The sequence below is a fragment of the Mirounga leonina genome, unplaced genomic scaffold (assembly GCF_011800145.1).
Source record: "Mirounga leonina isolate KUSES-001 unplaced genomic scaffold, KU_Mleo_1.0 Mir_454, whole genome shotgun sequence".
In the NCBI taxonomy this organism is placed as follows: Eukaryota; Metazoa; Chordata; class Mammalia; order Carnivora; family Phocidae; genus Mirounga; species Mirounga leonina.
The window spans coordinates 16,842,890-16,867,523 of record NW_023270763.1 but is presented as its reverse complement, the minus strand read 5'-3'; the positions used below and the strand labels follow the sequence as shown (position 1 = coordinate 16,867,523).

General features: G+C 53.5%; 1 protein-coding gene and 1 long non-coding RNA gene across 6 annotated transcripts in view; one reads left to right on the top strand and one right to left on the bottom strand.

Annotated features, from left to right (window-relative positions):
- The window catches only part of ITGAL (integrin subunit alpha L), a 58,541-nt gene that overhangs the window by 31,209 nt on the left and 2,698 nt on the right, over window positions 1-24,634 (top strand). For 4 of the 5 annotated variants that reach the window (XM_034988868.1, XM_034988869.1, XM_034988866.1 and 1 more), the window contains 21 exons: window positions 886-959; window positions 1,043-1,175; window positions 4,300-4,451; window positions 4,816-4,953; window positions 5,438-5,635; window positions 5,781-5,911; window positions 7,591-7,751; window positions 7,830-7,981; window positions 9,484-9,573; window positions 12,543-12,599; window positions 12,693-12,766; window positions 13,111-13,252; window positions 15,121-15,231; window positions 15,568-15,647; window positions 15,746-15,832; window positions 17,356-17,431; window positions 22,107-22,220; window positions 22,480-22,536; window positions 22,633-22,731; window positions 23,135-23,230; window positions 23,909-24,019. In XM_034988868.1, coding sequence (XP_034844759.1) covers window positions 886-959; window positions 1,043-1,175; window positions 4,300-4,451; window positions 4,816-4,953; window positions 5,438-5,635; window positions 5,781-5,911; window positions 7,591-7,751; window positions 7,830-7,981; window positions 9,484-9,573; window positions 12,543-12,599; window positions 12,693-12,766; window positions 13,111-13,252; window positions 15,121-15,231; window positions 15,568-15,647; window positions 15,746-15,832; window positions 17,356-17,431; window positions 22,107-22,220; window positions 22,480-22,536; window positions 22,633-22,731; window positions 23,135-23,230; window positions 23,909-24,019 — 2,333 coding nt within the window. The remainder of the gene's footprint in view (window positions 1-885; window positions 960-1,042; window positions 1,176-4,299; window positions 4,452-4,815; window positions 4,954-5,437; window positions 5,636-5,780; window positions 5,912-7,590; window positions 7,752-7,829; window positions 7,982-9,483; window positions 9,574-12,542; window positions 12,600-12,692; window positions 12,767-13,110; window positions 13,253-15,120; window positions 15,232-15,567; window positions 15,648-15,745; window positions 15,833-17,355; window positions 17,432-22,106; window positions 22,221-22,479; window positions 22,537-22,632; window positions 22,732-23,134; window positions 23,231-23,908; window positions 24,020-24,634) is intronic. The other variant, XM_034988867.1, reaches the window with a different exon arrangement.
- The window catches only part of LOC117999597, a 19,628-nt gene continuing 1,768 nt past the window's right edge, over window positions 6,775-24,634 (bottom strand). Inside the window, exon 3 of the long non-coding RNA XR_004676289.1 lies at window positions 6,775-7,668. This is a non-coding gene — a long non-coding RNA (uncharacterized LOC117999597). The remainder of the gene's footprint in view (window positions 7,669-24,634) is intronic.

Genomic DNA, 24,634 nt, shown 5'->3' with positions numbered 1-24,634 from the left:
AGGTGGAGCTCATATTCAGGCTGGATAAAGAAAGACAGAAAACAAACGAACAGGATAATTAGAGATTATGTTAGGTGCTGTAAAGAAAGTGAATAAACTGGATAGAAAGATTTCACTGGGGGAAGCCACTTTAGATAGGCTCTTCAAGGAAGGCCTTTCTAGATGCTTTATTTTTCAATGGAGGTAGAATTCAGTCTCAGATGACATTTGAGCTGAGACACAAAAGATGAGAATCAAACAGCCACATGAGGAATGTGGGCAGGGCTTTGAAGTCAGAGAAGAGCCAGCTCAGGGGCCGGAGGTGAGGAAGGGCGGGCAAGCTGGAGGAACGGAAAAAAGGTCAGCGTGACAGGGGTGTGGTGAGCAAGTGAGACAACAGGAGAGAAATAGTCAGGGGCCTTCCAGTTCCTCATAAGCAGCTGGGGTTTTAATCTAAAGAGCGATGGCAAGGGATGAAGGGTTTTTAAGAAAGGGAAACGTGGGGTCTGATAGACATTTTTTAAAAAGATTGCTCCGGCTTGCTCTGTGGAAAAAAGACACGACAAGAGGAAGAATGAAGTCAGGGACCAAATGAGTAAGTGAGCACGGTTGTCAGGCAAGAGAGGAGGATGGCCGGGCCCATGTGGTGGCAAACACGCTCTACAGAGAAGGGGACAGATGCATTGCAAACGTAGAACATCCCAATTTGGTGACACAGCGGGGAAGCCTGAGTGGGAACAGAACCACAGAGCTACATCCTGGCTGAGTTCACATCAGACTCAGCCCACGTCACTGCCCAGTCTGACTGTCGGGTGGGCTCTTTCAACCTTGCCCAAAGGCAGGTGCCATGCCTCTTTCTCGGTCCTTTCTCGAGTGTCCACCCATTCTCTTTACCTGGTCCCTCAGGCACAAGCAAACAGGACCTGACATCCTTCAACATGGAGCTGTCCTCCAGTGGGATCAGCGCTGACCTCAGCCACGTGAGTGGCGGGCCTGGAGCAGGGGGGGAGCTTCGGGATGTTGTGGACACATGGCCAAGCATGCTCATCTCCTCCCTGGGCAGGGCCATGGCGTCGTGGGGGCAGTCGGAGCCAAGGACTGGGCTGGGGGCTTTCTAGACCTGGAGGCAGACCTGCAGGATGATAGATTTGTTGGGAATGAACCACTGACACCAGAAGCGAGAGCAGGATATTTGGGTGAGTACTTTTCTTTTCTGCTGCATTTTTTTTTTTTTTTTTTTTTTGGTCTGAGGGGCCAGGGTCACTCAGACTGACTTTCAAAACAATAATGAAAGCGGTTAAGTAACCAGCATGAACAAACTCAGAATTTAAATATGGCTACAACATTCTTAATTTTTCCCTTAATAACTCCTCTGCTGTGTAGTAATCATGCTTTTAGTTTCTGTATTTTATGATCCTTGGACATCTTGAGGCCTTGCGAATCCCAGAGACACTGCACCTCCCAGAGCTAGCTAATTCCTACAGATAGTGAACAAGGGGACTGTGAGCAGGCCTTCCACATGCCAACCAGCCAACCCTGAGCCCATATCCCCAGCCACCTCCTTTACCTAACTTTCACACACCAAGCCAGTATTCCCCCAGACCTAAATATCTAGTTAGCTAAGGACCACCCTTGTAGACCAGTGCCAACCAGCATTATTCACACTGTCCCATCCTAAGCTTGCTCAAGCTTGCCCACCCAGCGACCTCTCTAGGTCTTACCCATAAATTGAATCCTGGGTCCCTTTTATAGCAGCCTGCCCCATTAGTAGGGGGACCAGCAGTTCCTCCTTGAGGCTTCCTCCTCTAGAATTGTCCATGAACTCCAAGGTTGATTCACCTCAAGAGATCTTCAGATGCCAAGTGCAGAGCAAAGGCACGTTGCTTCTCTCTGCCTTATGGTGTCGCTGTTGTGAGCTTGTCCTGCACAGTTCTGTGGCTGCTAGTCTACCCAAGTGGATGCCAGTCTCAGGCACAGAGAGGCCTCACTCTTGTGCACAGAGGTTATAGCTCTTCCAGTTCACGCTCATATAGTCAACTTGTGTCAAGGCACAGACTGGCTTCAGGAGCCCTGGGGTAGGACTGCTTCCAGGATCTACCTAGAAACCCCCTCACCCGGCCTCATGCATGACCCCTATATAGGGGTGGGCCATGTCTTTATTAAACTCGCAGAGCACAAAGGCTTCCTTGTATAATTACCTTGGGAAAATTGGTGCCATCCATCTTGCATCTACCCTTCTAAGGAGGGCTACCCTCCATGATTTTCTCTCTCTCTTTTGACATTCTTTACTAAGTATTACATGCCAGGCCCCGGTGCATGACATGTATTGACAGATTTTATCTCATTTTATCTCATTTTATTCTTACAGTAACCCTGTGAGTAGGCATTTTTATTACCTGCTCTATTTTTTTTAAGATTTTATTTTTTTATTAGAGAGAGAGAGAGAGAGCACGCATTCGAGAGCCAACAAGCGGGGGGGAGGGGCAGAGGGAGAGAGAGAATCCCAAGCTGACTCCCGGCTGAGCACGGAGCCTGACGCGGGGCTCGATCCCAGGACCCCAAGATCATGACCTGAGCCAAAATCAAGAGTCGGATGTTCAACCAACTCAGCCACCCAGGCACCCCTATTACTTCTATTTTATAGATGAAGGCACTGAGCCCAGGAGAGTTTAAATAACTTGCCCAGGGTCACAGAACAAGTAGGTGGAGCCCAGTAGTGTAGCCCCCAAAGTCTGTGCTGGCAAACAACACACTTACACTGTAGTTCCTAACCCTAACACTTCAAGGAGCTTTGTGTCCCCCAGTATCCTGCGAGCTAGTCAGCAACACTGCTCTTTCAAGAAGAAATAGCCTATGGTTTAATCTCTAGTTAGGCGCCTGTCCCACTAGACACGCACACAATGCATGTGTATGTGTATATATGGATACGATTATATGTGCATGTATATATATTATATGTGTACATATAGATATATGATTGTACATATATCACCTTGTGTCAACTATACTTCAATAAGAAGAAAAGAAAAAAACATTTCAACTCCTGCTAAAATAAATAAATAAATAGATAGATAAAATCAATCAATGCCGGATGCCCGTGGTGCAACTCTCCTTCAGATCTTAGTTTAGATATCACTAGCATAGTGCTAAGCATTTTCTTTATTAAACTCGCAGAGCACAAAGACTTCCTTAACCCTCAAAACCACCCTATGAGGCTGGTACTATTCTGTTTTTTGGATAAGAAAACTGAGCCTCAGTGCGTGGTGTAATTGACCACAATCACACAGCTGGGAAGCATCAGCACTAGGAATAAAACCTTGCCTCTGATTTCAGAGGGCAAGTTCCTAACCCCAGCGCTCCAGGAATGTACACAGATGAATGGGAAAGGTGTTCAGCCTCTCTACCCTTCTTCTCCTGCGCTGTGGCATCTCGGATGGCTCTGTTTTTGTCACTCATTTGCAACTACTCTAAGCAGAGAAGATGAAATTGGGTCAGTTAGTCGTCTCCTGAATCAGAGCGTTCCTATTGGATGGGTCCTGGCTCAAGCACAGTCCCTGGTCCAGTTTCCTGCTGCATTTCCTCAGATGTCCCCACAACGTGCTCACAGGGGAGAAACCTCGCTCACACGCAAGCTGTGGACTAGGAAGGTGGCCTGAAGGGAGAACTCTAAATAAAATGTGTTCAAGTCTCCTGCTTTATTTTTAATATTCACACAGATTTTGCATTCTTCTTATGAATATATCTCACTTTATTTTTTAAAAGATTTTATTTGTTTATTTGAGACAGAGAGAGCATGAGTAGAGGGGAGAGAGAGGTGGACTCCCTGCTGAGCAGGGACCCCCCCCCCCCAACAACCAGGGCTGGATCCCAGGACTCTGGGATCATGACCTGAGCCGAAGGCAGATGCCCAACCGACTGAGCCACCCGGGCTCCCCGTTATCTGATTATTTTTAAATAGTGTAGTCTCCCTTCCCAAACTTCAGGTCTGCTGAGGCTCAGGAAGATGCGCCATGTTTACTGGCAGCCTGTCGTCCGTGGCTGCTTTTTCCTGGGCCTGTGTGTTGGCCACAGTTTGAGAAATGCAGTTTTGGGCCAAGATGGCAGGATTTGTGCCACTCGGATCACATGGCTGCTTTTCTCCGGAGAAGGTCCTCTGACTATTTCAGTGCATCTCTGCTACTAACCCAGTTTCCCAGAGTCTCTGCCCTTTTTGTCCCTGGGTTTTACTTTCCTCCAGACGCCATTGCGCTTCTAATTCCAAGCCCCTGTCCTCCCTCTCTCCCATTCTCTCTCTCTCTCTCTCTCCACCACGCCCCTCAGGTTACACAGTGACCTGGCTGCCCTCCCAAAGGCTCACTTCCCTACTGGCCGCTGGAGCCCCCCGACACCAGCATGTGGGGCGGGTGCTGCTGTTCCAGAAGTCAAAGGAAAGAGGACACTGGAACCAAATCCAGAAGATAGATGGGAGCCAGGTGAGCACGGCCCCAGGGGGCATCCGCAGGTCAGGGACTGGTACGGCACTGGTCATGCTCCCTGCTGTTGGCAAGCACTCACCCACTCACGGTGCGGCAGGCCCTGTGCCAAGCACTGTCACATTCAGTCCCCACAGAGCCCTTGAGCTGAGCTTTGTTGTCTCCACCTGCCAGTTTAAGAAACAGAACCTCAGAGCACCCTCCTTGTCCTGACTCCTACAAGGCTCTGCGGAGGCGGGGCGGGGGGGGTGGTCCAGGACTTGCACCTGCATTTGAAGGATGGAGTCAGATGGACATGGTACAGCTGAGGGGGAGGAGGTGTCCGGCTCACGGGGCTTCCTCAGACATCTTCCTCTCCGTGCAGATTGGCTCTTACTTCGGTGGCGAGCTGTGTGGCATTGACATGGACCAAGATGGGGAGACAGAGCTGCTGCTGATCGGAGCCCCCTTGTTCTATGGGGAGCAGAGAGGAGGCCGGGTGTTTATCTACCAGAAAAAACAGGTGGGGACCAGGATATGCAGGGGTAGGAGAAACAGATTCCCAGGCTGACCCAGGTCCCAACTATTCTGAAAGGCTTTCCCTGACTGATCATGGTGGATCAGACCTTTAGAACAACTGACAAACGAGAGCTGACACTCCGTGCTCAGGGAGGGTAGGCTGTGTGCAAGGCCCAGGGCCAAACCTTTTATTTACAGGACACCTCCGTTGGTCCTCACACAATCACCTTCTGGGAAACTCTGAGCTTTCCTTCATAAATGGGAGCACTGCGGCTCAGCAAGGCCGAGTCACCTTCCAAAGCCCCAAGGTCACCCAGACAGCAAGGGGTGGAGCTGGGACCTGAGCCCAGGTCAGTCTGCAGCACCGTTCCCATTGTGTGAGGGACCACACCCGACCCTTCTTCAGCGTCCTCCATGTACATGGTGCCGCCCCCTGCAAACGCGTGCTGAGTGCTTGAAGCAGGGCTTGTCACTTTGCTCCTTCCCAGCTGGGGTTCGAAGTGGTCTCAGAGCTGCAGGGGGACCCTGGCTACCCGCTTGGGCGATTCGGAGCAGCCATCGCGGCCCTGACGGACATCAATGGGGATGGGCTGGCGGACGTGGCGGTGGGGGCCCCTCTGGAGGAGCAGGGGGCTGTGTACATCTTCAACGGGCACTACAGGGGGCTGAGCCCCCGGCCGAGCCAGGTGAGAGGCACCCTACCTGCCCATCCAAACCCGTTCCCGGGCACCCAGAAGCCTCCAAGCCCAGACCCCACTTCCCCGCCTGACCCTTCCCCCCCAACGGCCTGTCCTCTCCCTAGCTTAGCAGGAATTTTTCTCTTGGTCTCAGCGGATTGAAGGGACGCAGGTGTTCTCAGGAATTCAGTGGTTTGGACGCTCCATCCACGGGGTGAAAGACCTCGGAGGGGATGGCCTGACAGATGTGGCTGTGGGAGCTGAGGGGCAGGTGATCGTGCTCAGGTAAGATGGGACTGTTGATAATCTCAGCTCTCTCGTCCTTTGAACAGCTACCCCTGTACTAGGACTCTTCTGGTCTCTTCCTGCACAGCCTTCATGTCTTACTCAGGTTTAAACAGCTACAGTTCAGTGGCAGACTGGGATTTGAACCCAGGCCTGGCTGACATTAAAACCTCCTAGAGAAGCAACATCCTGTGATGGCTCTAGAACCTGGTCACCTGGGGCGCCTGGGTGGCTCAGTCGGTGAAGCACCTGCCTTCTGTGCAGGTCATGATCTCAGTGTCCTGGGATCGAGCCCCACATCAGGCTCCCTGCTCAGCGAGGAGCCTGCTTCGCCCTCTGCCTCTGCGTCTCTCTCTCTGTGTCTCTCATGAGTAAATAGATAAAAATCTTAAAAAAAAAAAAAAAATAGAACCTGGTCACCTGGATTCAGGTCAAAGCTCTACCATTTACTTCTTGGGTGGTCTGACCCCAGTCACTTAGCTCCTCAGGTCCTCAGTTTCTCATTTTTGAAATGGTGACGACAATTCCTGTCTCTCCCCTGTCTTCCAGTTACTGGAGGCATCGTGTAACATCAGTGAGTGGACTAGAGCACCTGCTGGGTTTTAAATACTGGACCAAGCATTGAGTACAGAGTGTATATGTGGGGAAATCTGTAATAAAAAGTTAAGCACGGGCGCCGGGGTGGCTCAGTCGTTAAGCGTCTGCCTTCGGCTCAGGTCATGATCCCAGGGTCCTGGGATCGAGTCCCGCATCGGGCTCCCTGCTCGGTGGGGAGTCTGCTTCTCCCTCTCCCTCTGCCTCTGCTTGTGTGCTCTCTCTCTCCTTCTCTGTCAAATAAATAAACACAATCTTTAAAAAAAAAAAAAAAAAGTTAAGCACACAGGGAGGTGATTACAACTCGTGGCGAGTGCCGTGAGGGAAGTGAACAGCGTTCTGTGAGATGGAACAGTAGGCGAGACCTCCTCTAGATGGGGTGGCCGAGAAAGGCCTCTCGGAGGAGGTGATATCTGAGCTGGGACTTAGAAAAGGAGAAGGAGCCAGGCTTGCAGAAATCTGGGGTAAGAGCCTTCCATGTAGAAAGCTCAGGATGTGCGGAGGCCATGAGGCAGGCAAAAGTTGGACTTGGCCAGAACATCAGCCAAGGGAGAGGGTGGGAGGAAATAAGATGGGAGAGGCGGGCAGTGTGACACGGATAGTAACAAGTTTGGATTTTATTCCAAAGGCCACGTGGTATCAGTGAAGCATTATAAGCACGGAAGTAGCTCCACATGATTTCTCTTTCTAAAAGCTCACTCTTCTGGGGGCCCTGGGTGGCTCAGTTGGTTGAGCGTCTGACTCTTGATTTCCGTTCAGGTCATGAGCTCAGAGTCGTGAGATGGAGCCCTGTGGCGGGCTCCACCCCGGGTGTGGAGCCTGCTTGGGATTCTCTGTCTCTTTCTCCTTGTCCCTCCCCCCGCCCCCCCAAAGCTCACTCTTCCGTATGGAAAATGGGTCAGAGGGCTACTAGGAACTGGGAAGCCCTAATGAATTACCATTATTATTACTGTTTCGAGGAGACAGTGCTGTTGAGGTCTGCTTTCGGGGAGGAGAGTCCTCTGGACGCGGGTAGAAGGAGCCCCGGGTCTGACTGGGAGTGCAGTTGAGGCCCAGGGAAAGTGTTCTTGTTTTCCGCTCTGCAGTGCCCGGCCTGTGGTGGACATCCTCACTCAGATATCCTTCTCTCCGGCGGAGATCCCAGTGCATGAAGTGGAATGCTCCTATTCAACCAGTAACAAGAAGAAAGAAGGAGTTAACATCACAGTGTGTTTCCAGGTCAAGCCTCTCACCCTCCAATTTCAAGGTCAGTGCCGTTCCCCTGCTCCCCTGAGCTGTTGCTTATGGCCCCACCCTTCACCTTCTGCCTTTTCTCCCTGCCCAGGGCTCCTGGTTGCCAACCTCACTTACACTCTGCAGCTGGATGGCCATCGGACCAGAAGCCGGGGGCTGTTCCCAGGAGGGAGACATGAACTCAGCGGGAACACAGCGGTCACTGGAGACCCGTCCTGCACCAAGTTCTGGTTCCACTTCCCGGTAAGGGAGCCATCGGGGCTGCGCTAGGAAGTGCGGGGGCGGCGGAGCTGACCGCAGTGGGTGCAAGGCTCGGCTCGGTCACCGACCAGCTGGGTCACAGGCCCTTGGATCTCTCTACACCATCTCCTTGTGCAATAGTGGTAATAATACCGTTAGCATATTTTCTCTAGTCCTCAATCTATGGACGTAGGCGTTTTGACATCGTTACCATTAGAAAATACTTCCCATTTTCCCCCTGATTTTTCCACACATCATATATTAATGCTGCTACCCAGCTTCTTATAAGTATTTTAATAGATACAGAATATTCCGTCACGGTGGTGCGTCCTTATTTGCCAGGCACACATAGTCACTTATTAGTAACATCCATCGCAGAAAAACTTTTTTTAAATATCAGTTTGAGCAACTGCTGAGACGCCCAAATTCAGTTTGCTTCTAACAGTCCTGTGTAAAGTAGGGTTGATGGTAAATTATTCTGATCCCTTAGGTATTTATTAAGAGACTGGGTATGGGATTGGTGTGTAAGATTTTGAAGTTCGGGGGCACCTGGGTGGCTCAGTCAGTTAAGCGTCCAACTCTTGATTTCGGCTCAGGTCATGATCTCAGGGTCGTGAGATCGAGCCCCGTGTCAGGCTCCGTGCTCAGCATGGAGTCTGCTTGAGATTATCTCTCTCCCTCTCCCTCTTTCCCTCATCCCCCCATCTAAAAACAAAAAGATTTTGAAGTTTGTTTTAATTTTTTTTGTTATGGGGAAATTTCAAACATAAAAGCAAAAAAAAAAATAGCTCAGTGAACCCCCAAATACTTATCACCCAGTGTCAACAGTTATGAGCTCATTATCTTAGCTCATTCATACCTGCATTCAGTGCCCCTCTGCTTCCTTGCACCCCACCCGTACCCACCACATGATTTGGAGATTTTCAACATAAATTTGCCAGAGAAGAGATAGTGTGTCATGATGGGAAGACCTTGGACTTGGAATTGGACAGATTTGGGCTCACTTCCTAGCTCTAGGCCTTAGGAAACTTGGATTACCTTTGTTGACCTTATGTTCCCCATCTCTAATGTGGAGATAATAATGCCTGCCTCTTTGGGTTGGTGAAGGAGTTCAGGTGAAGATGATTCAGGTGCCTACAAAGTGCCAGTGTGAGGGACTGGTAATAACATAAAAGGCCAAGACCCATCACTGTTCTCAAGGAACTAGGATATTCTAGTTATTCTAGAATATTCTTTTCTTGTGCAAACTTCAATAACGGCTGCCTAGAGCAGTTTGACAGAGACTCAGGGACTTTGGTCAGGACTCAATGGGAAAAGTGGGGTGGTTGATTAGCAATGTCTGCCATGGGAGTTGGGGCTGAGGGAGATACTCGGGCTGAGAAGCGACCCTGGGCATATTATAAACACCTGATGTTAGAATCTCATCATTTGTGAAGTATGAACCAGGTGAGCATTTAACTGGAAGATTAAACTCACAATATCGGTGGTACTCTCATCACCTTCAGGTATGCATTCAAGACCTCATCTCTCCCATCAACGTCTCCCTAAATTTCTCTCTCTGGGAGGAAGAAGGGACACCGAGGCACCAACATGCGGTAAGAAAAGATGACTTAGGGGAATTGATAGGAAACAGGGGAGAGTAGAATTTCAGTTTAGCAAGACTGTATTATAGAGGAGTCTTTGGTTTTAAGCAAGAGAAACCAAATACAGCCCACTTCAGCAGGAAAGGAACGTATCGGAGCTTGTATTTGGCAAAGCAAGACTGGGAAGAAGGAGAACCACAGTGGAGGCTCTGGGGGCTCTTGAGGGGAGGGAATAATGGATGGACTCTTCAGGACATGGCCCCTTCTGTGAATCTACTCCAGGTTCCTGCCAAGCATCAGCTTCAGACCTCACCAGGATCCTAATAATACTGCTCAAGGAGCAAATTCCAGGCAGGACAGGGCACCCTGATCAGTCTTCTCATCGAAGGGTATTCAGTTGAGAGCAGGTAGTTTCCTCAAAGCCGAATTGGGGTGGGGGGCATCATGATGTAAAAGAAGAGGGAAACAGTATCTATCCTCATCTGCTGGACCACACACTCCCAAACCCAGGGCCAAAGCCAGATTTCCTCTCCTCAAATCCTTGACACTCAGCTGGTGGTTTAGCTTCAAGGCAGCAGGATCTGGTGGAAAGAGCCTGGGCCTGCCAGCCCAGAGATGTGGATTTTGTTTTTCCTGGCATGAACATCTGAGCAGTTCCATCCCTCCCTGGGACCGTGTCCCCACCTATAAAATAAGTCACGACATCGTGAGGCCTCTCCCAGAGCTGGAGCACGTGACTGCTAAGTGCACTCTTCCTCGTGGCTTTTGGCAGCATGCCCTCAGTGCCCACGCCCGCTCACTCTCCTGAGACTTGAAGGGAACGATGGCGTGCTCGCCAAAAATTAAAGCCCCTGCCCACCAGATGCTCATCACGTGCTTAAGGAAAGTTGATTGAGCACCTGCCTGTGCTGAGCCCTGTTCTGGGCACTGGCTCCACTGAGGTAAATAAAACATGGTGCCTGCCCGCAAGGGGTTCACGGTCTGCTCTGGAGGTCAGACAAGTCAACAGACAGTTATGACGGGCCGTCATGAGGCTGTGGTCAGGGTAGATGTGGCGTGGCAATAGAATCTTAGACAACATGTCTGTTGCCTGAGACGCGACCCCTGAAGTCCCCGGGTAGAGAAGGGGAGGTGGGCGTTCAGAGAGAAGGCATCGTGTGAGCCCAGGCAACAAAGATGGCGCAGCCTGCGGGTGTTGGGGAGCACAGCAGGCGTGAGAGAGACGTGCAAGAGCACACCCCTTCCTGAAATCCACGTGATGCTTACCCTTGCATCTCATTGGTCAGAACGTGGTCACACGACCACACCTAAGTACGAGCCTGGGAAGCGCAGCCGCCTGGCCAGGTGGCCGTATGACCACGTGGAAAGGGGAGGCTCTGTTTTAAAGGCAGATGAAGAGGAAGGGTATATGGAGACAACCAGCAGTCTCTGCCATCGGCACTAATTTTTTTTTTTTTTTTTTAAAGCCGAGCTGTGTGGAGTAGGAACTCAGGGTAAAAAAGAGACATGAGCTCACGGTTTCTTAAGAAAGGCTTCCTGGGGGAAGTGTCACTGCTTCTGGGTCTTGCAGAATGAGTCAACTTTGGGTGGTGGATTGAGGAGAGGTAAAGGGAAAAGCATAAGGGAAGGTGTGGTGCTACATTCAAGGAAGATGAGGAGGTGGGCGTAGCTTCTTGTAGAAGGACAACTGAGCAAGACAGAGGCCCCGGATGCCCATTTGGGGGCTGGCTGTGGTCTAGTGAGTGGCGGGAATCTGTGTTTAGGATGGGTGGGAACAGTCAGCAGAGGCCCCCAGGACCCCTGTCCCTTAAGGAAGAGTGGGGAGGGCGCCTGGGTGGCTCAGTTGGTTAAGCGACTGCCTTCGGCTCAGGTCATGATCCTGGAGTCCCGGGATCAAGTCCCACATTGGGCTCCCTGCTCGGCAGGGGGTCTGCTTCTCCCTCTGACCCTCCTCCCTCTCATGCTCTCTGTCTCTCTCTCTGTCTCAAATAAATAAATAAATAAAATCTTTAAAAAAAAAAAAAAAGAGGAAGAGTGGGGAGGTTGTTTGGCAGGTGGCCTGGAAGTGGAGGAGGCTGGAGTCTTTCTAGAACATTCAGCTAATAACTCACAGAACACTTCTATGAAGCCATTACCCTCAGGATAAAGTCCCAACTCCCAAACCGGCTTCAAGGCCCAGGGGAACCTGGACCCTGCTGCGGTCTCCTGCCCCCGTCACGCAGCACTGCGGCGGGTCTGAGCGTCTTCCGGCTGCACGCACAGGCCCAAGCTCTCTAGCCTCGGGCCGGGCCTTCGTGTGGCCTGTCCTTTCTTCCTCCCGCTCCCTTCTCACCAGGCTCTCTCCTGCTCATCCTTTAGATTTCAGTGGGAGATAGGATTCCCTTCTGCAGGCTCTGAATATACCCTGTACTTGTCCCTTCAAACTCTTGAAGATGCTGGTCGTTTCTCCCCCTAGATCGGGGAGGGTGGGGTGGAGGGGGGGAGATGGGCAGTGTGTCTCTTTTGTTCTCTGGTGTGTATACCCAGTGCCCAGCACAGGGCCTGGCCTGGAGCAGAAGCCCCAGAAATGTTGGGAAAACTGGCCTTGATCTGAGGAGAGATGGAGAGCTGCTCTGGGGGGAGCTGGGGTTTGCCGAGGAGAACCACAGTAAGAGCTAGTCACTGGCGGGCGAGCCCAGGGAAGAAGGAGATGGGCCAGGAGGAGCTTTGGAGCTGCTTTGTCAAGGCCAGGTCCTCTTGTCCAATGGACACCCTGAGCCTTGGCCTCCCTTGAGGAGCTGCCATTCAAGGACTGCACAGGTGAGCTTGGGGCCGAGTCAGGAGGGTGAGGTGCCGCCTGGGGCGGGCCTTGGCTCCTGAGAGGGGCCGACCAAGCCAGCCCAGCTGAGCCCCAAGCTCTGAGCCCCTCCAGCCCTCCTTCGAGAGTTCTGCTGCCTCAACTAACCTGTCTTGTCTCCCGGCCCTCCCACCACTCTGCTCAGCAGGGCAAGGACATACGGCCCATCCTGAGACCCTCACCACACGCAGAGGCCAAGGAGGTAAGAGGGAAAGAGAGGCAGCTGGAGAGGCCAGGCTCCCTCCCTCCCGGGGCTGGGGCCTGAGTCTCCTAGTCTTTCTTCTTGGCCTTTCAGATCCCTTTTGAGAAGAACTGCGGGGAGGACAAGAAGTGTGAGGCAGACCTGGAGCTCTCGTTCTCCTCTGCACGGTGAGGCCTCCAACCCCCTGGGCCCTCCTGTGCCACCTGGTGTTTTCCTGCGGCAGCTCCTGGGTGCGGGAAAGAACAGGGCGCTTCGAGTCAGAAGACCCGCGTCTGTACTCACTAGATCTGTCTCGTGGGCCTTCGTTCGCCTCTCGGGGAAATTCCAGTCCCTTGGGCACGCCTGTCAGGATCAGATGAGGTCGAATCACTCAAAGCCTGTGCGCAGGAGCTGATTTGGGTCTATTCATTTTTTTCTAGCCTAGCAGATCCCTCAGTTCTGACAGCCCCCGCCTCTGATCCTGCTTCCTTCACCTGGGCCTCTGTAACTTTTCCCTGGTCTTGCCCCCCAGATCCAGTGTCCTGCGTCTGACCCCCTCTGCCACCTTCTCTGTGGAGCTGATACTGAATAACTTGGAAGAAGACGCGTACTGGGTCCACCTCCACCTGAGCTTCCCCCAGGGACTCTCCTTCCGCAAAGTGGAGATGCGCAAGGTGAGCGCCAAGGCAGGGTCTGCCCGAGGCCTCCCTTGTCCCCACAGCTTCGGCTCCCCTCACAGGGCCTCGGGCAGACAGGACAGCCTGAAGATGTGGGCAGCAGCAGGCATGCAGAAGCCTTGCGCCCACATCCGGGTTCTCAGCCTGATGGCCACCCTCACCCTCCGTGGGCCTCAGATCCCCCACCAGAGAGGCTGGGGACACCCGCAGGGCTAGCGAGAGGGTCACGTGGAATGGAGAATGTGACAGAGGCTCGTGGATCTGGTGACCAAGAAGGTGTACACAGATTTAGTGAGCGCCCTCTTCCTCCATCCTAAAGGGGACCAACGTGTTTTTGCGGGGTGGCCCGGGTTGTTTTATTTTTTATTTTTATTTTTTTAAAGATTTTGCTTATTTATTTGACAGAGAGAGACACAGCGAGAGAGGGAACACAAGCAGGGGGTTGTGGGAGAGGGAGAAGCAGGCCTCCCGCTGAGCAGGGAGCCCGATGCGGGGCTCGATCCCAGGACCCTGGGATCACGACCCCAGCCGAAGGCAGACGCTTAACGACTGAGCCACTGAGGCGCCACCAAGCCTGGGTTGTTTTAAATACAACTTTTACTTTGTTAATTCTCAGCGCTGAAGTAATACGTGATCACCACAGAAAGCTGGAAATCACAGAGAAGTTTAGAGAAGACTGTCACCCCATACTCCTACAACTCAGCACTTACTACTTTTAATATTTTAGTGTTTATCGTGCTGTGTATCTACACACATACATATAAATTACGTTGCATATTCATTCATCCTGTACTTGTTTTTACTGATTGGCAATTTGCTCTCCATTTGGTTATTTTTCCTCCTTGGTTTTAAAACAAACGGTTATTGTGGTAAAATATATGTAATAGCAAATGTGCCACTTTAGCCCTTTTCAAGCGTACAATTCAGTGGCACTGAGAACATTCACGATCTTGTGCCACAAGCACATCTGCTTGCAGAATTTTCCCATCATCTCAAACAGAAGCTCTCAATCCATTAAAAGCTGTAATTCCCCATTCCCCACCCTTCACCCCTGGTCATCTCTCATCTACTCTCCGTCTCTGTGAATTGGCCGATTCTAGATTTTTCACAGACGTGGAATCATAGGATATTGTCCTCTCGTGTCTGTCTTCTTCGCTTAGCATGGCATTTGTGAGGTGCATCCATATGACAGCATGGGCCAATTTGCTTTTTAAGGCTGAGTAATACTCCATTGTATGGATAGACCGCATTTTGTTTATCTGGTCATCTGTCGGTGGACATTTGAATTATTCTCACCCAGCAACATTAAATGCTTCCTCACGGGGCATCTAGTAGAGTGGTGTAGAACTCGAGATCTGGAGTCAGACAGACCTGTGTTCACTTTCCTACCAGATCCCTGCCAGATGACCCAGGGGTGGGACCCGGGGAAGTCACCGGACTTGCCCAAGCCTCTGTTTCCTTATCGAAGTCCCTCCCCGATCTGAGGCTGAGATCCGTCCTCCCAGATGATAGTGAAGATGAATGGTTGTATGCTGCTTAGCCCAGGATCAAGGCTCGAGCTCACTTTAAAAATGGTTGCTGACTGTGTAGATCTCACTGTATCCTCGCCTGGGATCGTTCAGCGCGCCGAACCATTCCTAGCTCTTTGAACTGTTGGATCACTTCTGGATTTTCACAATTATACATAGCGTTGTGGTGGACATCTTTGAATGAAGCCTCTGGCTGTGCCCCTGATTCCCCCCCACCCCCCGAGAATATGCCCTGGCAGGGACAGAGCAGGGGGACGTGGGCCCTGAGGGTTGGTGGCCTCCGGGAACCTTGGCCTTGCCCACTAAGAAGTCTGTTCCTTCTCTTCTCACCCCCAGCCCCACAGCCAGATACTTGTGAGCTGCGAGGAGCTTCCCGAGGTATCTGAGCTTCTGACCAGGATCCTCTCTTGCAACGTGAGCTCTCCCATCTTCAGAGCAAGCAGCTCGGTGAGTGCCTCAAACCCCGAGGAGCCAAGCCGCCACCGAGGGGCTCTGGGCTGAGGTAGGGAGGGAAGGGTGCAGGTGATGGGTAAAGAAGCTCCCCCCTCCTACCCCAAAGGGAATGACAGCTTGGACTTTGGAATCAGACAAACCTGGGGTTGGGTTATTCATTTTGTGACCTTACGCGCGACTTAAATGTTTGGAACTTTGGATCCTCATCTGTACAATGGGGATAAAACACCTATTTATGGGGCTAAATAACAGTGGTCCCCAGTCTCACAGCAGTTGGGCTTGGGGGCCCTGAGGTGCTTCCCTCCTCATTGCCCTCTCCTCCCCTGCCAGGTTGTCATCCAGGTGATGTTTCATACGCTGCTGAACAGCTCCTGGGGGGACTTTGTCGAGCTGCACGCCAATGTGAGCTGGTGAGCAGGCCCCAGGCAGGCGCCCCGGCTCGCAGACGGCCACACGGTCCTGGCCACGCGCTTCTCCTAACACTGGACTCTGCCTTGCCCCCGTGCAGTGACAATGAGGACTCAGACGTCTTGGGGAACAACTTGGCCGCCACCAGCATCCCCGTCCTGTACCCCATCAACATCCTCACTGAGGAGTAAGTCCTGAGCCGCCCACCAGCCCTTTCCTCCCACCTCCACCTCCCCCACCCAGGGCTCAGCCTTGCCCCCCGGGGCTCTCCTTCAGAGCCTCCTCCTTTCCTCTGGCCCCCCAGGGGTAATTAGAACTGATTCCAGCCACAACCCCAAGAGTTTTCAACACCCCAAACAAAGAGTGGAGGCCCTTTAGGAGTTCTGAGATCAATGGTTTACTGATGGAAGAAAAAGCACACGGAGTGTTGACCTTATTTCAGACACTGTGCTCGCCGCAGTGCACAGCTGGGGCCTCCCCTGGAGCTTTCAGCCCCTCAGGGGGCAGCTGTGCCTCTCTCCACGTTACCAGGGAACAGGCAGGCTCAGAGAAGGGAGGAACTCACTCAGAGTCTTACGGCTAGGAAGCACTGATGCTGGCGTCCGAATTTGGGTCTGTCTGACTCCAAAACCCCGTGCTAGATGCCCCCCGCTTCCTGGGGGCCAGGAGCACTGGGAGAGAGAAGGAGAAACTGTTCGCAATGGCTCTTGCCCACAGAGAGCTCATAGTCCGGTAGGAGAGGCCAAGCTCACGCGTACACAGAATCAGTGAGTCTCACAAGGTTATGGTGGGAAGGACCCATGGGAATCCCCAGTTGGATTTTCTCATTTACAGAAAAGAGGATGAAGCCCGAAAAGCAGAGTAGCTTTCTCAGGTTGGCTCAGTGAGAGGGGGACAGGGACAGTGACTGAGCCAAGGTCTCTGGTGCTTTTGAAGGCAAATGCCAAACACAATGATATTATCTGGAGTGCGATATGAAATTAGAGCCAGGAGAGGTGATTTGGGTTGGAGGAGTGATGGGAGGGTTCATGGAGAGGTGGGGGCTTAAACTGGGGTCTGGGGAATGAGAGGGTTCAGATAAGGGCCAGGGAGGAGGAAGGACGTTCTCCCGAGAGAGAGAGAGAGAGAGAGAGAAGAGCGTAGACGAAGCAGCAAGCAGTGGGGTAAATTTGGGGAGCAGGGAGCGCACAGGTGTGGGGGACAACAGGTGTGTGTGGGGTGCAGCAGGCAGGACTGGACATGGGGGGCTGTGGGCCTGACCCTTGCGGGCAGCAGGGGGCCATTGACGGATTCTGAGTAGGCAGGTGGCAGGATCAGACAGTGACGTTAGGAAGGTCATTGGAAGGATGGGATGGCGAGGAAGCCAGAGGCTGGTGCCATTATGTGGGAGATGAAGGACCCAGAGGACAGTGGAGACCCTCTTGAGGTGGGGACCCTGTGTGGCGGGGAGCATACAGCTCTAAAGGCACATCCGCCTGGGTTCCAGCCCTGGCCCTCCACGGCAGGACTCTGGGCAACAGACAGGACCCCTTCCACGAACCTCACTTTCCAAAGGGAAACAGCAGAGCGCTGGAAGGTTACATGAGAGCAAGGCTGCGTGGTCCCTGGGGGGTTCCCTCAGAGGCTTCCCCTGACCCGGGCCCCTGCCCTGCTGGAGATTGGGTCCTTGTCTTCTCCTCTTTCTACCTCTGCTCTTCCCTCTCTCCACAGCAAGGAAAACTCCACACTGTATGTCAGCTTCACCCCCAAGGGTCCCAAGAGCCACCTTGTCAAACACTTCTACCAGGTATGAACCTCCGTGTGAAAAGGCCCTTCTGGGTCACACGGTTTCCAGCCCCATCCTGAGGAAAGCGTGGAGGCTGCAGAGACACGAGCCTCATCCTCGGCGAACCCGGCGCCCTCCGCCTCATCCCGTGATCCTTTCTAGAGCTCCTCACAGCCCCCACGGAAGTGCTTCCAGCTCATTTCCAGCACTGGATCCTTCGTGGGATCGCAGAGCTTGAGAGCCAGAAGCACTCTGAGAGAGAACCTAGATTTTCATTCACACGTTCAATGAGCCACAGTTCTAGTCTAGGTACTTTTCTCTTACCTAAGTCCGTCAGGGCCCCTGACCCAGTTCTCTGCCTGGTGCTTTATAGATGTGACCCCCTCCCCTGTGATTCTCACCCCAGAAGGTAGAGGCGTGGCCATTCCCAGCGTGCAGATGAGACATCCACAGCACAGAGAGGCCGAGTAACTTGCCAGGTTACCCAGCCACTTAAAGGGGAAAGGTCAGATTCCAGCACTTATTGGAATACCAAATTTCATGTGTTTAACCTCTGTGTTAATGATCTGTCACTTCTCATGCCATATGCTCGGAGCTGTAATAGCAATCTCCACGGGAACAAAGAAGAGGGAGGCCAGCCCCTGAGACTAAAGCTCCAGGAGTCTAAGGCCTTTTTAGAGGTAACCTCAGAGAGGAGTAGGCACTGACTGCCGAAGGCACTCTTGTTTTCCCATGGAGGAAACTGAGGCCCCAAAGAGAAACTGTCTTTTCCCAAGGCCATGTTGGCGTCAGGGCAGACTGGGGCAGGAACCCAGCAGGAAAGGGACCCCAGGCAGGTAGCCCATTTAGAACAGAGGCTGGAGCCATCTCCTCTGGAATAGATGATGGAGGAGAGGGGCCCTTGGGGAGGTCAGATGCCCATTTGCATAGAGAATGGCCAGTAGGGTTGGTTTCTAGTGCTGTTCGCTGGGATGCCTCTGGGTTCCCCAAGGAGGTTGGCAGACTAGTCCTTCTGCCAGCAGAATAGTGGGAAAGACTTGGACAGGCATGGATCCAAACCCCAACTCTACCCCTGGATCTCTGTGTGACCTTGGGCCAAGGGCTTAACTGTCCATGCCTCAGTTCCTTGCTGTGACAAATGGCGTTCGGAACGAGAACTTGCAGGTGTTGTGAGGTTGAGGGGGGGTACTAACTCCCCGTGGAGTGCTTGGCCCGGTGCCTGGGGAGTGGAGGCTGTTAATGGCTGAGGCGGGTCTTGGGCCCCAGCCTGGAGATTCCTCAGCGACTGTGGAAGCCTGCTTCCCTTCTTGCCCCACTCCTCTGGGAATCAACTCAAACCTTTTGCGCTCCCCCCTGCCCCCACACACCCCATTTCTCTCTCTCTCGGGATAGTCATCAGAGCCAGATGCCTCCGGCCACCTCCAGCCACATCAGCACCCTCCAGCATCTTAAGCTCTGCATTTGGCTCCCTGCCGCCTGGCCCACCGCGCAGCCACTCTTGCTAAAGGCCCTGATGATGTCTGTTTTAACGAAACCCAACTAGGCGTGGGACACTGGGGATCTTTCCCTCTTGCCGGAAGCTCTCCTGTTAGGCCCCTTTTGCCACAGGGAGGTCAGCTGGGGTCTGTTGTGAGCTCAGCAGGCATGGTAATCCAGTGAGAGCTGGGCAGCCGGCCCATGGGGTCTTCCTCATGGTCTCCCTCTCCCCAGGCCGGTTAGGCACAAAGGCTTCAGCCAGACCTGAAATCTTTTTAAAGCTCTGCCATTTCAAGCTGTGTGGCCTTGGGCAGTTTAGTTAACCTCTCTGAGCCTCAGTTTTTCAATCGGTAAAATGGGGATGATAACCGCACCTACTTTGGGTGGGTCCATCATCCAAGGAAGGTGATAGAGCACAGCCCATCCAGTCTCTGGAGGCGCAGCCTGGGTTCAGATGCCCGCTCTGCTCCCCGATCACTTCAGACAGATTCTTCTCCCTGAACCTCAGTCCTCCCCTCTGTGACACGGGGACAGTGCTGCCCGCCACAGACGCCGGCACTCGGCCAGAACCACAGGATGCCCAGCGAGCTGAGCATTCAGCAAATGGCGATCGTTCTTATGTGCGTCTCCCCATGCGCCCCATCTTCACTGCCCGCCCGGCATGCGTTCCCACAGTTCGAGTCCCCCTCCCAGCTCGCAACTCCGCACCACGACCCTCCTGCTCCCCCGGCGCTCCTGGCCCCGCAGCCTGTCACTGCTCTCCGCCCAGATGCCCTCGAGCATCTTTTTCCGCCTTTTAACAGCTTTATGATAGAATGAGATAAAAGTCACAGTTCATACGATTTACCTGCTTTTATTAAAAAAAGATTTTATTTCAGAGAGAGAGAGTACACAAATGGGGGGAGGGGCAGAGGGAGAGGGAGAAGCAGGCTTCCCGCTGAGCAGGGAGCCCCGAAGCGGGGCTTGACCCCAGGACCCTGGGATCATGACCTGAGCCGAAGGCAGACACTTAACTGACTGAGCCACCCAGGCGCCCCTGATTTACCTGTACAGATCAGGGGCACCTGGGTGGCTAAGTCCCTTAAGGGTCTGACTTTGGCTCAGGTCGTGACCTCAGGGTCCTGGGATTGAGCCCTGAGTCAGGCCCCCTGCTCTGCGGGGAATCTGCTTCTCCCTCTCCCTCTCTCTCTGCCCCTCCCCCTGCTTGTGCTCTCTTTGTCTCTCTCTCAAATAAGTACATAAAATCTTTTTAAAAAAATAATAAAGCATGGGGCGCCTGGGTGGCTCAGATGGTTAAGCGTCTGCCTTCGGCTCAGGTCATGATCCCGGGGTCCTGGGATCGAGTTCCGCATCGGGCTCCCTGCTCCTTGGGAGCCTGCTTCTCCCTCTGCCTCTGCCTCTCTCTCTCTCTGACTCTCATGAATAAATAAATAAAACATTTAAAATAATAATAATAATAATAATAATAATAATAAAGCATATGGTTCAGTGGCTCTTAGTATATTAGTAAAGTTGTACAATCATCACCACAATCTAATTTTAGAAGATTTTCATTATTCCAGAAAGAACCTTTATGTAGGGGAGGAATCCTACAGTATGGGGTCTTTGTGACTGGCTTCTTTGAGTTCGCATGGTGTTTTCAGGGGTCATCCGCGTTGTAGCCCGGGCCAGTTCTATATTCTTTGTTATTGCCAGATAATATTACATCGTGAGCTAGGCCGAGCTAGATTTGTCCGGGCGTCAGCTGGTGGGCATCTCGGTGGTTTCCACTTTTTGGCTTTTATAGACCGTGTTGCTTGAACGTTCCTGCACAAGTTTTGGTGCAGACCCGTTTTATTTATCTTGAGTATATACCTAGGAGTGCAATTGTTCCTCTTGAAGCTTTGTCTCAACATGTTCTAAACCAAATGTATCACTTTCCCCTAAGCCAGCATCACCGGAGGGGTGCTCAAGAGCACCCTTTTCCTCAAGCAAAACTTCCAAGTCTGGGTGAATTTGTCCTTCCTCCGTGCCGGGCCCCCCTGCCTCCTCAACTTCTATTCCGTGTTCCCTTGTCTCCTTGGCCCCCACTACTGTTCAGACTCAGGTTCCTCTCCCTCTTACAGCTGTTGGCACAGGCTGCCAGCTTGGATCTCTGCCTGCCTTCCCCGCCCCTTTCCGTTCTGGGCCTGGCGTGAGGGAGCCCCCCAGAGCCTGCCCTCCTTAGCTGTCTTCCGTGACTCGCCTTGCCTAGTTGAGGGTCCCCTGATTTCTGGCCTTAGGCTTTCTGGGCACACAGTCTCACCCCAAGTCTCCTTTCCAGACGTATGTCCTACCTCCTCTCTGTCCCAGGCCCCCTACCTCCCTCTGCGTCACACTTGCCTGGTGCTGTCCTGACTCCCCACATTTTCGCTTCCTGGGTGCCTTCCGCCATCTTCATCTGTTCCAGTCCTCTCTGTCTTCCACGGTTAAAGTCAAATGCTGCCTCTGACGTTAGGCCTTTTCAATTTAACATACCTGATCTTTTTCAAGCGTCCACAAATGTTTGTCTAATGGTAGAACCTCTCCAACTGGATATTAGTTTCCCTGTTTGGCCTCCCTGAGCCGTGGCTCCATGGTGCTACTCCTGAGTCACTTTCTTCTCTGATTCTGGGTCTCCCAGGCCTCGCACAGTTGGCCCTTTCATCTAAAAGGTACTCAGGACTTGTTTCTTAAATCAGTTCAGTGCCCTCGCCAAAGTGAGTCCTTCCCAACCTGCATTGTGCCAACAATTTTTGTGTCTATCCTTGTTAAACGCCCTTCGTTCTTTCTTTCGCTCATTCAGGCATCGATTTTTCTGGAGGCCTGCTGTGTGCTAAGTAGTGTGTCAGGCAGCAGGGAATTGCTAGGGAAAGAAGCCACAGGGGCTGCCCTCACGGAGCGTGCAGTCCGTGGACAGACAGACCCACGTCCTGCTGGGAACGGGGAGTGCTGTGGGAACACATGGCGGGGTAGCCGCACTCGCCTGGGGGCGTCAGCCGAGCCATCAGAGACGATACTTGAGTGGTACCTTGCCGGGTGTGCGAGGGTCTGCCCCGAGGAGAAGGCAGAGGGGCATAGGTAGCCCGTGCTGGCCTGACGTCTCCCCCACGCGTCCCTCGGGCCTCAGCCAGTGAGGATTGCCTCTGGAGGGGTGGTTGGAGGGGCAGCTGGAGGGGCGGCTGGCATTTAGGGCTCTGCGGGCCCGTGTCCTCTGTCCTAGGTGAGGATTCAGCCTTCTGTCTATGACCACAACATGCCTGCCCTGGAGGCCTTGGTTGGAGTGCCGGGGCCTCACAACGAGGGGCCCATCACACACAAGTGGAGTGTGCAGATGGTGAGTACTGCCCAGAGAGGGGAGAGACACCCAGGTCGGTGGGAGTGAGCCCATAAAGGGGTACAGATGTGTGGGAAGGGAGTGAGGATGGATGCATCCTGCTGGGCTCAGTGATTTCCGAATCTGCCAAGAGCCAGTGGGAGTGAACTGGGATGCCCCAGATCTGGCAAGTGGGGAGGGAGGCCACGTTCTGGCCTTAAGGGGCCAGCATCCTCTCTCTGCTCTGGACTAACCGAAGGCCCCGTCTCATCATTCCTAGGAGCCTGCTGTGACTTGCCGTCGTGAGGATCTCGAGAGGCTGCCCAGTGTGGCTGAGGTCCGGGCCCATGGGCTCAGAAGTTGGGGTGGGGGCTGACAGAGTGCAGGTGGGAAGACAGGCCTCACTGACCCCTGCTCTCTTCATTCTTGGCAGCCTTGTTTGCCCAGAGCCAAGTTCCACTGCCCACTTGTCTTCAAGGAGGAGATCCTCGTCCAAGTGACCGGGACTGTGGAGCTGGTGGGAGAGATCGAGGTAGCACCTGCTGGCAACAGACGCAGGGGGTGGGGAGAGCCCGAGGGCTGAGCTGTGGGCTTCCCCACCAGATGGGCTTCCTGCATTTTTCTCTAGTACCCGGATGCAAAGCCCTGATATTTCCATAGCGGCAGATGAAAGAGAACCATGATTTGCTTGAAATTTGCAGGGCTGTTTTCATGGGTCTATGGAGGGTTCTTCTGGGTTCTCTGTAGGAAAACTTTCCTTCCAGCCGTGGGACGTGGCCCATTAGGACGCTACGGTAGAGAACTCAGAAGCCGTGGTGCACCCCACTGCGGCCCCTTCTCCTCGGCTTCTCCCCCTCAGTCGAGGTGGGGTGCAGAGGTCAGTGGGCTCTACTCCTTGTTCCCCTGGCCTGACGTCTCCCCCACCCCTCCCGCAGGCCCCCTCCATGTTCAGCCTCTGCAGCTCCCTCTCCATCTCCTTCAACAGCAGCAAGCATTTCCACCTCTACGGCAGCAATGCCTCCCTGGCCCAGGTATGGCTTTGCCTCCTCAGAAGCTTCGGGAACAGAGGGCAGCAGAGGGCTCCGTGGAGCCCCAGGGCAGAGCTGGAAGAGCTCGACCCAGAAGCAGGAGGGCCCCGTGGGAGGTGTGGGCTGGGCCCAGAAGGAAGAGCTTCCTGGCGCTCAGAGCTGTGGGCCTTGGCGAAGGCCGTGCTGGATGCCGTGGGCGCGCCGCCACCACTTGGCAAGCGGGCCCCACGGTCACCCGTCTGAGACGTGTCAGGCAGAGATCAATTCGATGGCAGCTCAGCAAAGGGTACCCACCCCGTGCCCACTCTGAGCATGACGGGAAAGTGCTCGAAGCAGAGCAAGCAGCTCGTGTGGGGGCCCAGGCCACCCAGGCAGGAAGCTCGGAGTAGGGGAAGGGAAGCTGCACCTCAGCCAGATCCTGGAAGGTTTTGCATGCTGAGCTGAGATTCTGGCATTTCATTCTGGGCCCGAGGAAGCCATGTCAGGGCTTCCGATGGGTGGTGTGCACGTTTACCAGCTCGCTCGGGCAGCTGCACGGGGAGGTTCACTGGGGAGAGGCGTCCAGGCCAGCCTGGCGGTGGCGGGCCGCAGTCCCGACCAGAAACGCGGCGACCTCGCCATGCACAAGCATGTCGGAGGTGGGAGAGCCTTCTCCTTACAGCCCCTTCTCTCCTCCTGCAGGTCATCATGAAGGTTGACATCGTCTACGAGAAGGAAATGCTCCACGTGTACGTGCTGAGCGGCATCGGGGGGCTCTTGCTGCTGCTTGTGATCTTCGCTGTCCTCCACAAGGTGGGGGCTGCTGGGAGCCGCGCCTGCCTGAGACAACCAGGCTGGGAAAGGGGATTCACGGGGGGCGGGGCGGAGAATGCCAGGACCAGGGAGCGTTAAAGCTAGAGGCGGCCTCAGCCTCCTCCCTCCCTCTACAGATAAGGCTCGTGCGGCCCAAAGAGCAAGGGAGACTTCCCCCCATCCCTCCACCAAGCACTGGCAGAGCCAGGACTGGGGACCTGGGGAAGGGGGCTGCGCCCACATCTCAAGGGCCGGGCCCTGGGACAGAGCGACATCCCACAGACATGGTCCCTGCCTTTGGGGGGCTCACAGTCTAATGGGGGCACACACGTGGTAAGGGCTCCACTCAAGGGCCTTTGCGCTGGATCCTCACTTAGGCTGGGGGAGTCCGGGAAGGCCTCCCAGGCGAGGAGGCATTTGAGTTGGGGTTTGAAGGAGGAGTCGCCAGGTGAAGAATGCCAGAGGGCAGATGTTCCAGATGAAACCCTCAAATAGTCCAGCAAAAGACAACGCAGAAAATCGCTTTCTTCCTGTTGCACTCCCAGAGGGTTGTTGCTAACAACCATTCGGTTTCTGTTCTTCCAGGTTCTAATTTTGTTGTTTAAATATGTGTAT